Source organism: Sprattus sprattus (genome assembly GCF_963457725.1).
Source record: "Sprattus sprattus genome assembly, chromosome: 13".
Lineage (NCBI taxonomy): Eukaryota > Metazoa > Chordata > Actinopteri > Clupeiformes > Clupeidae > Sprattus > Sprattus sprattus.
This window is the reverse complement of record NC_137911.1, coordinates 24,061,439-24,073,291: the sequence shown is the minus strand read 5'-3', so window position 1 is coordinate 24,073,291 and position 11,853 is coordinate 24,061,439. Positions and strand designations below refer to the sequence as shown.

General features: G+C 41.6%; 2 protein-coding genes across 3 annotated transcripts; both read right to left on the bottom strand.

Moving 5' to 3' along the window:
* Positions 1 to 1,443: 1,443 nt before the first annotated feature.
* On the bottom strand, positions 1,444 to 4,687 carry LOC308374161 (peroxiredoxin-like 2C). Of its 2 annotated transcripts, XM_080849871.1 has the most exons (9): positions 4,524 to 4,687; positions 4,162 to 4,255; positions 4,022 to 4,075; positions 3,706 to 3,751; positions 3,481 to 3,608; positions 3,177 to 3,291; positions 2,527 to 2,649; positions 2,245 to 2,382; positions 1,444 to 1,940 (listed from the first exon to the last, which is right to left on the bottom strand). In XM_080849871.1, exons 1-9 carry the CDS (start codon positions 4,630 to 4,632, stop codon positions 1,830 to 1,832), a joined length of 918 nt encoding a protein of 305 aa, XP_080705997.1. In that variant the 5' UTR covers positions 4,633 to 4,687; the 3' UTR covers positions 1,444 to 1,829. The 2 variants fall into 2 exon arrangements, with proteins under 2 accessions (XP_080705997.1, XP_080705998.1); XM_080849872.1 differs by lacking the exon at positions 4,162 to 4,255 and having other exon boundaries at positions 4,524 to 4,627.
* Positions 4,688 to 5,512: 825 nt separating this feature from the next.
* On the bottom strand, positions 5,513 to 11,264 carry txlnbb (taxilin beta b). Its single transcript, XM_080849719.1, has 10 exons — positions 11,110 to 11,264; positions 9,634 to 9,886; positions 9,091 to 9,182; positions 8,607 to 8,777; positions 8,116 to 8,310; positions 7,739 to 7,858; positions 7,546 to 7,620; positions 7,309 to 7,401; positions 6,906 to 7,001; positions 5,513 to 6,472 (listed from the first exon to the last, which is right to left on the bottom strand). Exons 2-10 carry the CDS (start codon positions 9,842 to 9,844, stop codon positions 5,636 to 5,638), a joined length of 1,890 nt encoding a protein of 629 aa, XP_080705845.1. The 5' UTR covers positions 9,845 to 9,886; positions 11,110 to 11,264; the 3' UTR covers positions 5,513 to 5,635.
* Between the last annotated feature and the right edge of the window lie 589 nt (positions 11,265 to 11,853).

Genomic DNA, 11,853 nt, shown 5'->3' with positions numbered 1-11,853 from the left:
AGTAAAGATTTAACTTTCAATTTATTCTTCAAAAATGTCCAAAATAATGACATATGAAGTTGAGTTTTCATGCAATCTGAATTCGGTTTTTTTGTATGCCGTTGAAGTAGGAATTCCTCCCACTGACAATAACCATAGGAATGCATTGTATTAAGTATCTACATGTTTTTAACAGCAAAAACATTTTACTTTTATATTTGGAACTGTGGTGAAGGTCTATAATGATGCATGAATTAAAGTCCATATTTCAACTTTCGTGCTCAATGACTTCAAGGAATATTAGTTATATTTTCAATCATACTTAATGAGATAAGACCTTACCTTGAGATATAAAAAATCTAAAAAATAAATACAAAAATAACTGTGTAAAGGTACCTAGATATGCCTTATTTAACAAAGACTAGAAATAATCAAAATATGGGAATGCAATGAATCCAATTCCATTCTGGTAAAAGATTCATGTTTATTATGTAAAAAATTCACATCCAATATAACTCCTGGATTTATATATTTTTAAAGATATGTTCCCACAAGAGTGTGTCTTCTTACAAATGCACATGTAAAATAATTATGAGCAAACTTACTCCATCCTAATTGCTGACTTATATCTCCATATGTACACTACCAAACTAAATGATAAATGCCAGCATTACTAAACATATCTTCTCCCTTTCTCTTTCTCTCTCTCTCCTTTCATATCATATTGCTTATGCCTATAATAACACTGATAAAATAGCCATATTGCCTACAGTTAAATCTACTACCCAAATGCATCTCCCTATCTGTTTCTGAAATGTATGTCTACTAACATAAATGTTCTCTCTCCCTTATAGCATGTTCCAATCGCTGATGGAAGTGGAAACATTGCTCCTCACCTCCACCACTCCTCATCTATGCACATGGACAGCTGAACTCTACCCACTCATTTTCTTCCTTTTCTTTCCCTACAAATCTAGACTATCTCCTCCATGGGACGCTGCTGTTGTCTCTCCACCTGGTGAAACCCTCGGCCAATTGCACCCACCGCCACTGCATTGCCGTACACTTACTCTACCCTATACCCTATGCTAGCATTTATATACAATATACATTATTGCCACCACTGAAATGTTTCTCTGTCCCTACATCCCTTACCCCTGTAACAGTAACTCTATGAGTACAGTAAACTGGTCTTGCCTGTGTCATGTATTTACCACCGGATGTCTGTATACATACTATGTCCAGCGACCAACTGCTGGCTGTGTACAACCCCTGTTGTTTTCCTTCCCCTTCCGCCACCCAACCCTCCCCCTTCCCCCCTTCCCACCTTCCTATCTCCACCCAGCCGACCTCTAGCAAATGGGTCCCCCCTTATGTGCCGTGGTTCTGCTTAAGGTTTCTTCCTGCCTAACAGGGAGTTTTTTCTTGCCCCTGTTGCCATTGTGCATGCACTAAGGGGGTTTAGGCTCTGGGCTCTGTTAAGCGCCTAGAGGCAATTGTATTGTTATGGCGCTATATAAATAAAATTGAATTGAATTGAATTGCAAACATTGAAATCCCACCTTTTTTCACATTGAAATTTCACATTTTATTTTTTGCACCATTCAACTTAAGTACTTGATATAATGCACAACGATATTTATTGTCAGTGGAAGATTTCAGATTGCGTTGAAGAAAAACTGAGGGGGTCATGTGGGGACCTCTAGGTGATGTGGAATGGTATGACCCAAATGCATATGGCTAACTGATGGCAGTGGGGTACATCTTTCATTTATCAATGTAAACCATGTTTAACTTTTGTAACTTTTGAGTTTACTATGTGACATGCTCCCCTTGTGTCTGGGCAGTGGTCAGCTGATGGCAGATAGGATGGCGTCCACTCCAGGCCTGTCCAAGGGGCTGGTGCAGCCATGAGAGAAGAGCACTCTACCACTGTCATCCAGGATGATGTTACCACCCAGCTGAAAGAAGGCACATCACTCCACTGTAAACACCTTCAAATCATGATGACAGCACTAAAAGATTGTAGCTAACACTAATAGCCCTATAAACGAGACAAACTAACATCTAACAAAAACTAAATTAGAGCTTTTTAATGAGAGCCTGACCCTGACCCTAAACGCAGCAATATAATCCCACAACATAAGAGAAAACCCAACACGTATGTGTTTTTTATGGTGAATTTTCAACATGTGTTTACACTAAAGCTGCAGATGGATGGACCCAAATTAACATCTGTCTCTGACCTTGATTTTGCTGACCCACCTGGAACATATCATCCTGAATTGTTGGCAGAGGTCGTGGGAACTCAAGGTTGCTGAGGATAAATTCAGAGTACTGCAGCATGTTGTTAAAACTCAAAACGTGCAAGAGAGACACTCCGAAGCCAAAGGCAGAATACACCTGATAAGAATAAGCATATTTTGCATTTTGAAATGATCATTCAGCTTCTGTAGTTTTAACAAGCAGATGAGTCCATTCACATACTATAAAGGATGTTCGTGTTTACAAGAGCGAGACATACAGAGGTCGTGACCTTTGGCTTACTTTCCTCTGAGGGTCCAACAACATGTCATAAGGGCAACCTGTTTCCTTCAGCCAGTGAAGTGCCCCCTCCTGGCAGCCAAATGAAACTACCACCACTCGGATGGATCGTTGATCTAGGTCCACCTAAAAGAAGCACACATGGATTAATGGGGAAACAAAGAGTTGTTGTTGTCTCACATTCAAATATGCCTACATTGACCTCTTCTTAGTATTTGTCATTCCTAAAGCTTCTATACACTTATATTTTTAAATATTCCTTTAAAATCACAGAGCATATGGGAATATTTAGGAACACTGTATTTTCATAGTGCTCTCAGAATTACATTCATGTAATATGTCTAAATGTATAAATTGGGTTGCATATGTTGTGGAACACAGATATCCACATTAAATTGTATCACCTCAAAATGAAGGAACAATGAATGACCAAGCAGCTGTAATATTCACCAGGAGAAATAACTGTGTTCGTGTGTGTGTGTGTGTGTGTGTGTGTGTGTGTGTGTGTGTGTGTGTGTGTGTGTGTGTGTGTGTGTGTGTGAGTGAGTGTGTGTGTACATGTGGCACGATACATACTTATTTCACCTTAATGTATGGCCCAACTCTTAGCTACAGACATATACCTCTGTGAAAATGACCACGTTAAGCCATACCTGACGGGCCTCTAGTTCCTTGAGGTGAAGGCGACAAAGGAGGCAGGAGAACTGGCGTATTAAAACCAACAGGGTTTTACTGCCTTTCCCAAGGTACTTCCCTAAACTCACAGCACTATACATCTCATTCAAAGAAAAAACACACATGAAAACCCGACAATTTACATAATTACACAAGGAACAATCTTTGACAATGGACATTTGACAATGTTTTGCCCTTTGCATATATTTCAGGTCAATAATTGACGAATTCCTCAGTTCGTTCCCAAACGTGAGATGTTAATGAGTTCAGTGTATGACTCACTCCCCATTGCGGGCATCTGCAAACACAGTCTCAGCTGGCAGAGATGTCACTGTCACGCTGTGGTTGAGGGTGCCATTTCTTAGCGGAAGTTTACGGTCAAGCCCCTCCAGGAACGCATCCCACTCAGCCTGCAGAGCGCCAGTGGGATAATAATGTATTTGTTTTATGTTAGTATGAATTGGAAATATGTTTCAGATTTTCAAAGAAAAAAGCTTGTCAACGTACACTGAGCTGTAAAAAGGTTTCCACTGCCTCCTGTACCTCTGCGCAACTGTAAGAGGAGATAAAAATGGCTCTGAAAAAAATTAAAATTATATCTGACAGCCAATGACTGTACACATGGTTAGAGCATTGAGGGAATCTACCTTTATCATATTTTCTATCTTATCTGAAGAAATCACGAGCACAGAAGGTCATACTATATAATCAGTGGGCTGTTAATTTTCCATCATTTTCCATCCAATAACAGGCTGATGTGCTACCTTCTCTTAAAGAGGAGAGAAAAAAAATTACAAAAAAACTTTAACTTTAACTATCATACCGGAACATACTGCTCCAAAGGGACTCCGCTTCCTTTTTCGTCTTCACAGACAAACTGCGGGGCATTTAAACGGGAGTTCAGTAGAGTTTTGATGATGAAACTAATGTAATTTGCCCTAATTGTAATTAATATTTTATTACCCTTTGTATAATTCAGCACCTGCCTCGATCAACCCCAGAAGTGATTTTGGTCTCTCAATACTGATTTTGTTCCTAATGAAATCTTGCAAGGACCCTAAATAAGTAAGTAAGACATTTCTCTCGGTTAGGAAAAGACATCAGGTTAGACTTCGGCCAAATTGAAAGGAGCTATTTTGGTAAGCTTCTGTCCACAGGCTACTTTTCAATTCACCTGGGCATTTTTACATTATTTCACGATAATAGTGTTCGCAGGAGTCTACCAAAAGACTTAGAGCTGACACCAGATTCATCCCATTAGCAACGGTTACCATATTTTTTGAAAAGCAAAACATTGTCTGTCTCCGTATTATTCCAGAGCCTACCAGTTTCAACCTCTCCTTGGGCGATTTGCAGTAAGCTTCTCCCGGTTAAAACAAATCTTGTCAAGGTGTTTACAAGCGTTACAGGGAAGTCAGCAGTCTTCTCAGCCATTTTGCCCTTGGTATGATGTCAGTGGTATCAAAGTCTCAGCAAAGATATTTATAGTCATTGAGATAGCCTTGCAACCCCTCCACTGTGTTAAATTCGACCTAACTACCGAAGCAGCCTATTTAATCTACCGAAAATCTCACCTCTTTCCTCCTGAGCTTTATGGTATGACCTTTGGTCTTTGCTTGGCCTATAGCGAACTAACAATATCCCCTGGTCTATTGAATGCAGTAATTCATGTTCATATCCTTAACCCTCCTATTATGCTTAGGTCATAGTGAGCAGAATCTATTTTTAAACATATTAACATACATACATAACAAACAAACAGAAATCGGTTATGAAACCGACATTTTTGGTTTCTGGGGGCTGTAACACTGTGCTAAATGTTAAAGCTGTACTTAAATATTTGAGTGCATTATAAGATCAATTGAATCCCAAATCCCATAATGACCCAAACATAATAGGAGTTATTTTTTTCTCAGCACAATAGGAGGGTTTAAGCGGTAGTGCACACTTAAATGTGTGTGTGTGTGTGTTTTTTTGCTGTAAACCCATGCTGTAAACCCATGTGATGAAATACATCAGTGCTGGTGTTGATATTCACAAAATAGCCATATATATTAAAAAACAGCATTTTATGGGTTGAAAATGGCTCAACACACCATCTACTGTTTAAAATTGTCCTAGGCCGATGCTTAGGCATGTCAACCATAGTGAACTGTTCGACCTATCTACATCATGACATACATAGAATAAATGAGACAACCCATCCCCCCTTTGCACACCCCATATTTAAAAAATAACGCAGTGGGTGGAATTAGGCTCAGAGCTGGGTTGTTTACCTACACTTTAAATAGAACACAGGATGCATTCGCCCAACCACAATTACTCAGTTGAGCTTTATTGCTGGCTTTATATTGTTGCAAAGAAAGGCAGTATCAATGTAAAATGGTTATTTTTTGATGAAGTACAGTCATAAAAACAAAAGCCATTAAGAGGATATTTAGTCGACACTCTCCATCTCCCTATCTCTCTCTTCCTGCTGCTCAGGTATCAGGGTCTCTGCTTGGCAGCCATTGACCTGCTCTGAATCCACACTCTGTTCCTCCACTGGGGTCGGCTCTGCGCTCTGGTTCTGTGCCTGCTCATGGCTGGTACTGGCGTCTGCGGGTTCCTGTTGGCCCGCTGTGCCCTCCTCGTGGCTGGTACTGGCGTCTGCGGGTTCCTGTTGGCCCGCTGTGCCCTCTTCATGCTCGTGCTCATCTTCAGAGTCGCTCTGCCCGGCGGCTAGCAGAATGTCATGAGGTACGACGTGAGAGATGGTGAAGCTTGATGCAATCTCCTTCAGCCCAGCCTGCCGGGCCTTCAGACTGGACAGCTCTTTGGTCAGTGGGCATTCAGGGGCGGCTTCAGCTTTCGGCGGCTCAGCTGGTTTTGTGTCAGGTGCTGCTGGAGTGGGCAACTCCATTCCCTTGGCCTTTTCCTCGGTTGTCTCTGCAGGTTTCTTCTCCTCTGAGGCATTAGGCTTTTTCTCTGTTGCAGCTGCAGGTGTGACTGCTGTAGCGGCTGCAGGTGTGACTGCTGTTGCGGCTGCAGGTGTGACTGCTGTAGCGGCTGCAGGTGTGACTGCTGTAGCGGCTGCAGGTGTGACTGCTGTAGCGGCTGCAGTTGTCTCCGCTGTTGCAGCTGCAGGTGTCTGTCCCTCGGGGGCTCCGACCTTGTCTCCCCCTTGGAGCTTTTGGGCGAGGCTCTTCCGCTCCTCCTGCAGAGCCCGACACAGCTGCTCCAGCTTCTGGTTCTTTGTTGTTAAGAGCTCAGATTCTTTCTCCCGTACCACTTTCTGAGACACAAATGAAAAAAAGCAGTGTTTTAAAAATGAAAATCTCTCTTTCTTTAAGAGGTTAGATTCTTTGTACCGTACAACTTTCTGAGACACAAATGAAAAAAGAAGAGTATTCTTCAACTGAAAACTCATTGAGAGTCTCTTTTCCATCCTGGTGTGGATCTTAACACCCCCAGCATCTGAAAGGATGATACTATATCTTTGATTATCTTTAAATGTAAGAGGATTATTTGAACATTTGGTTGTTTCAGTTGTTCCAGAATAGTTATACTTTGGGTAGACAGACTAGTCATACAGTACAGCCCCAGTAGTGCTCTATTGAATTCTATCCAGCCGAGATGAAACCATCACACACTCATTTCAGATCAAATTAGGTGACTTTTCAACGTGTCCAACTGCAAATGACATTGATTAAAGCAGATTCACTGACGTCTGACACCATGTCCACTAGGGCCTTGTTGCAGCCATCAAAGCGATTCTTCCATCCATTTGCCTCTTTCTCCAGCTTCTTCATCTTTTTAGACATCTAGATAAAAAAAAAAATGAAATGATTATTTATCATTTACTTAGAAGGCCAGTTGAAGTAACAATTTTTTCTATATTGTTGCAGAAAGTAGAGGTTAGTGATGATCCTGGGCCCAGTTTCCCGAACGCTAAAAAGGACTTGAAATCGGTCGTAAGAGGGATATTGCAGAGCGGTTTCCCGATGCCGCACTTACGGCAATGATGAGTCTATGATGTCGCCAAAATCCACGTAGGCCGTTAAGATACGTCGTTATCGGGAAACTAGGCCCAGATGTGCTCATGTGCAGTGATGACTAAATCAGACTTACCCTTTCCATGTCCTGCTTGAAGCCAGCATACACACCCGTGCTTTTGGACACAGTGCCTTGGAACTCATCAAACTTCTCAGAGTACCGAACAAGCTACACGGGGCAAAAGGTGAAAACAGAGGAAGAAAGACAGGCAGGCCATCAGTCAGACAGTTTACAAAATTTAAATCAATCTGATCATATCACTTAAGCCTGTTCATCAAAACTTCAAAGTTGTTGATGTTATTGACAGCATACCTGAGCTTTCATGTCAACTTCAGCTTCTCTCAGAAGTTTCACTGTCAGTTTGGCCTCTGCAGTCTGCTTCAGGAGCTATAGACAGCAGACAAAAAAAAAACATGCTTAATTTTGTCGTTCACTGGACATTTGAATTTACGATAAATCATTTTATTAGTTTATAATTTTTAGTATTTTTATTTGTCCTACTCACGTGTTCTTTCTCCATTTTGTGCCTCTCTTCAACCTCCTTTATTATCAGGTTGGCCTGGGTGAGTTTAGTTTCCACAAGCTTCTGCTGCAGGTCTCGGTGTTTGAATACCTTCTCTAAGTTCTGTGCAGGAAACATGTCATTGGCAGTTTTACAGAGATGTTGTTAATATAGCAAATTAACCATTTTTACACTTTTAATCTTGGTAATACAGCTAATGGCCATAATATTATTAATAAGTACAGTTCAATTAGAATCTATGCCTCCAATCATCCATCTCTTAAAGTCCTAAAAATATGTCATATATAACCGAGTATAAATGTATAACCAGGCAACTGTGTGTTTGTTCTGCTATTGTGTCTGTTTGAATGGCTCCCTACCGCCTCCCGCTGGTCGTACTGTGCGATGAGACTCTTGAGTTTCTCTGCCAGGTCCGTGTTCTCTTTGCACAGTTTGGTGTTGCGCGTGCTGTGCTCCTCAATCTGGGCCTGGATGTCAGAGAGGGTGCTCTGGAAGTGGCTGGTGATATCTTTCCGTTTCATGTCGTCCTCTCTGCACCTTTGCAATGTTTCCTCCTGCAAGTAGGTGACAACCAAAGGTGAGGAGGTAAATTGGGAGATTTTCCCAATGATTAGACCCTATTTTACCTCTGCTGAACAGGGAATGCTGTAAAAACTAATCTGTTTGAATTTGCTTAAACTCCAGGAAGCACCCATCGTGATATACATTTTATTGTTTCACATTCTCTCAAAAAGTTTTGTGGTTATCAACTAGTTTAACTGATACGCCTAAGAATCTCAGGCCTTGAAAATAATATAGTCCTCATCTTTCATGTGTGGCACATGTGTTCATTATCTGTGGTGTGACCCACCTTGAGGGTCTTGTTGTGTCTCTGCAGCTCCCGGCACAGTCCCTCCAGCTTGCTGCGGGCGAGGACGGCCCTGCTGTGCTCGCTCTGGAGCTGGTCCTTCTCTTTCATCACCTGCATCAGCTTCTTCTGCAGCACCTTCTGCTGCTTCTGGTCGCCACGGTGCTCTTCCAGCTAGACGGTGTCATACAGGCAGGTACACACACATTAGAGACGCATTGAGTTGGCAATGGTGTTGGAACTTAGCTTAGTAAAACATAGACAAGTAGACAGAAAAACATACTTGTTCACAAGTTCATGACACATTACAGGTTTTAAGATTTTAACTCATTCTATGTAAAGGATGTGAAATACTGTTCACTGCTTCACCCAATGCATATACAGTAGATGCACACAAACATAACAAAGATATGTTATACAGGTTTCTCCGTCAGAGTACTGTTGGGGGAAAAACGGACCATGTACTCAGCAGCATGAAAGCCCTCACCAGCTCAGCATGCTTCCTGATCAGTGCATCCAGCTTCTGCTCAGGGCTGCCCAGCTTGTTCAGGCTCTGCATCAGCAGCATGGCTTCCTTACCTGGAAGAGGAGAGCTGATATGGTCACATCACAGAGATGGTAGCGAATGAAAATCCTGATTTACCCCTATGTTAAACCAGTGAAAGAAGCCTAGCCTATGCATATTACACACTTAAGGTAGAGCATGGGATAAGTGTACCAGTATCACAACATGCTGGGATATATTTTGGGCAACATTGAGGTAGTGGGGCCTACAAAACCAAATCAAAGGACACTTTTAGAAATGAAAAATAAAGATGAATGTGCAAGATGTCCAATTTCCCATAGTTTTTGTTCAGAAAGCTGTCCATATCAATAGCAGGCTTAGAAGAACATTAATTTGAGCAGTTTAAGGGACCTCTGATAGATGTAGTGAAACCCATAATACTGACATGCTCCCAATATTATTTATATCAATAATATTTTATCAATATATATTTTTTTCCTGCCAAATTCTTTGTGAATATCTCACCAAGGTTTTTGAGCAGCTTCTTCTCCAACTTCTCAGTCTCCTTCTGTGGGGAGGACTCCACTCCTTTCTCTGCATCCTCCTCAGCATCCATGGGCTCCACCACCTGGTAAGTGCTGATAATGTCCTCCAGCTGCTGGCCTAGGTCATCAGTCAGGTCCACTGGAGGTTCAGCCACTTGTGGCCCCTTGGCACGTTTACCACGTTTCTCCATTCTGAGGTGAGGTCACTGAGAGGAGATGGGGAGGTGGGTCACCTGGTACGAGTGGTAGAGAGACAGTCAGTCAGAAACTGTAATTTTGGTCAGATATGACTGTTTAAGCATGCTGTTTTTACGGTCACTGTGCTTGGATCTGCAAATGAAGCATTTCAGTTGAAGTGAAGGCCTACACTACTGAAAAGTGTGATGATATGAGCCAGGTGGTGATAAAATGGTGAAAATCATTCTGCTTTTGCAACATTATACATTACTTCCAAGTAGTAACAAGTGACTTTAAATCCAACTTAAATTCACCAGTCAACTGAAAAGATGAAATGGCCTTAGCTACTTAGCAGGCCACTGTGTTGGCTTACATTTGTTCTGGGATTGCAAGAAAGAGATTGAAGTAGGCATAACATGTTGTTGTTTTGTGATTTTGGGCAGAATTGTCTATATTCAAATCTGATCAAATCATCTAGTATATATAGTTATAGTTAGTTTCTAATATGTAGGCACTCTGAGATTCTTTTGAATGAAAAGTGCGTTCAAAATCAAATGAATTATTATTATTATCTAGATCTCGAGCTTGTTTACTGTTTACTCCATGAGCCATATGATTTGACAGTGTTTATCTGGTTAAATTTAGCCAGTCTCTTCAGCCATCTCACTGCTTTCACAAGCACGGCACATGCCACCTGTTCTAGGCCCCAGCTGTCTATTCTGGGACCTCCTTAATATGGTCAAGCTATCTATTTGTTACCAGAGCTTTCTTTCCTAGTTTCTAATCAGGGCCTATTTTATCCATTAATGTATTCAGTATAGACAATGCATTTACACCACTCTTTTTTAAGTAATAGTTGAGGATGATGACAGTCAACAGACCAATAGCACTTAGTCTAACTAATATCATATTGCAGCATTACTGCATCAAGGACATGGGGCAACATGAGGCTTCAGTAGGCAGACATACAAGAACAGAACAGCCATTTCTATTTCAAATGATTATGTCAACATTAGTCTGGTGATGTCATGAACTTTCCCTGAAGGTCTTGGGGAATAAGAGAATGCTTTCCCGGATATGGAATAGTTTCACATACTTCACCCAGAAGCAACATGTGACAACCATTCCTGAAACTATCTACCTAAACTGCTCAAGTAACACAAGAGAGGTGCTCTAAATCTAACAAACAAACAGTCAGCGCGCATGAGATATATTCTGTGTACGTTGCAAAAAGACTTCAGTTTAAAGAGACTAATGGGAATGTTAAAGTGCTACTTACCAACACCGGCGGTGAGGAGAAGAGGAGTGGAAAGGAGTGAGAGGGGGCTGCCAGGGAGCACGCACACACACGCACGCACGCACACACACGCACGCACGCACACACACACTCACACACACCCACACCCGCACACACCCCCAACACACACTCACCCACAAACACTCACACACACACACACACACACACACTCACACACACACGCACACACATGCACACACTCACACACACACTCAGACCACAGCAGCTGTGATAGTCAGACCTCAAAATAAACCCATGTGCTGCAACTAGAACTATACCTCCAAAAGATAAAGTGTGTAGAGGGTGCTAGGGAGATAGTAGTGTTACCCAGTAATGTATAGATAGATATCCATAGATGTGTTGTTTACCCCCTCTTTACACTGAAACAGTAACAGTAGCATAGACAAAACTCTGAAACTAAAACCTGAAGAAAATACGTTTTCTGAAAACCCCTTTCACAGTTTCCTTAGTATATTTAGTACATATTATATTTAATAGTATATTTTTACGCATATTCTAGGAACAATCTTTTGTGTTTTGGAAGATAAACAGGTTTATTTTCAGAGCAATTGTTAACATTGTAGAAACAAAGTGACTGACAAGCCCCACCCCCCACTCTCTGATTGACATTTATGAAGGTGTAGGGCCCACAGATGGCTCAGGGGGGTCAGTCTGTTCACATCATGCCTTAACCCTTGAAGCCTTAACCCTTGAAGTTATTTTCTG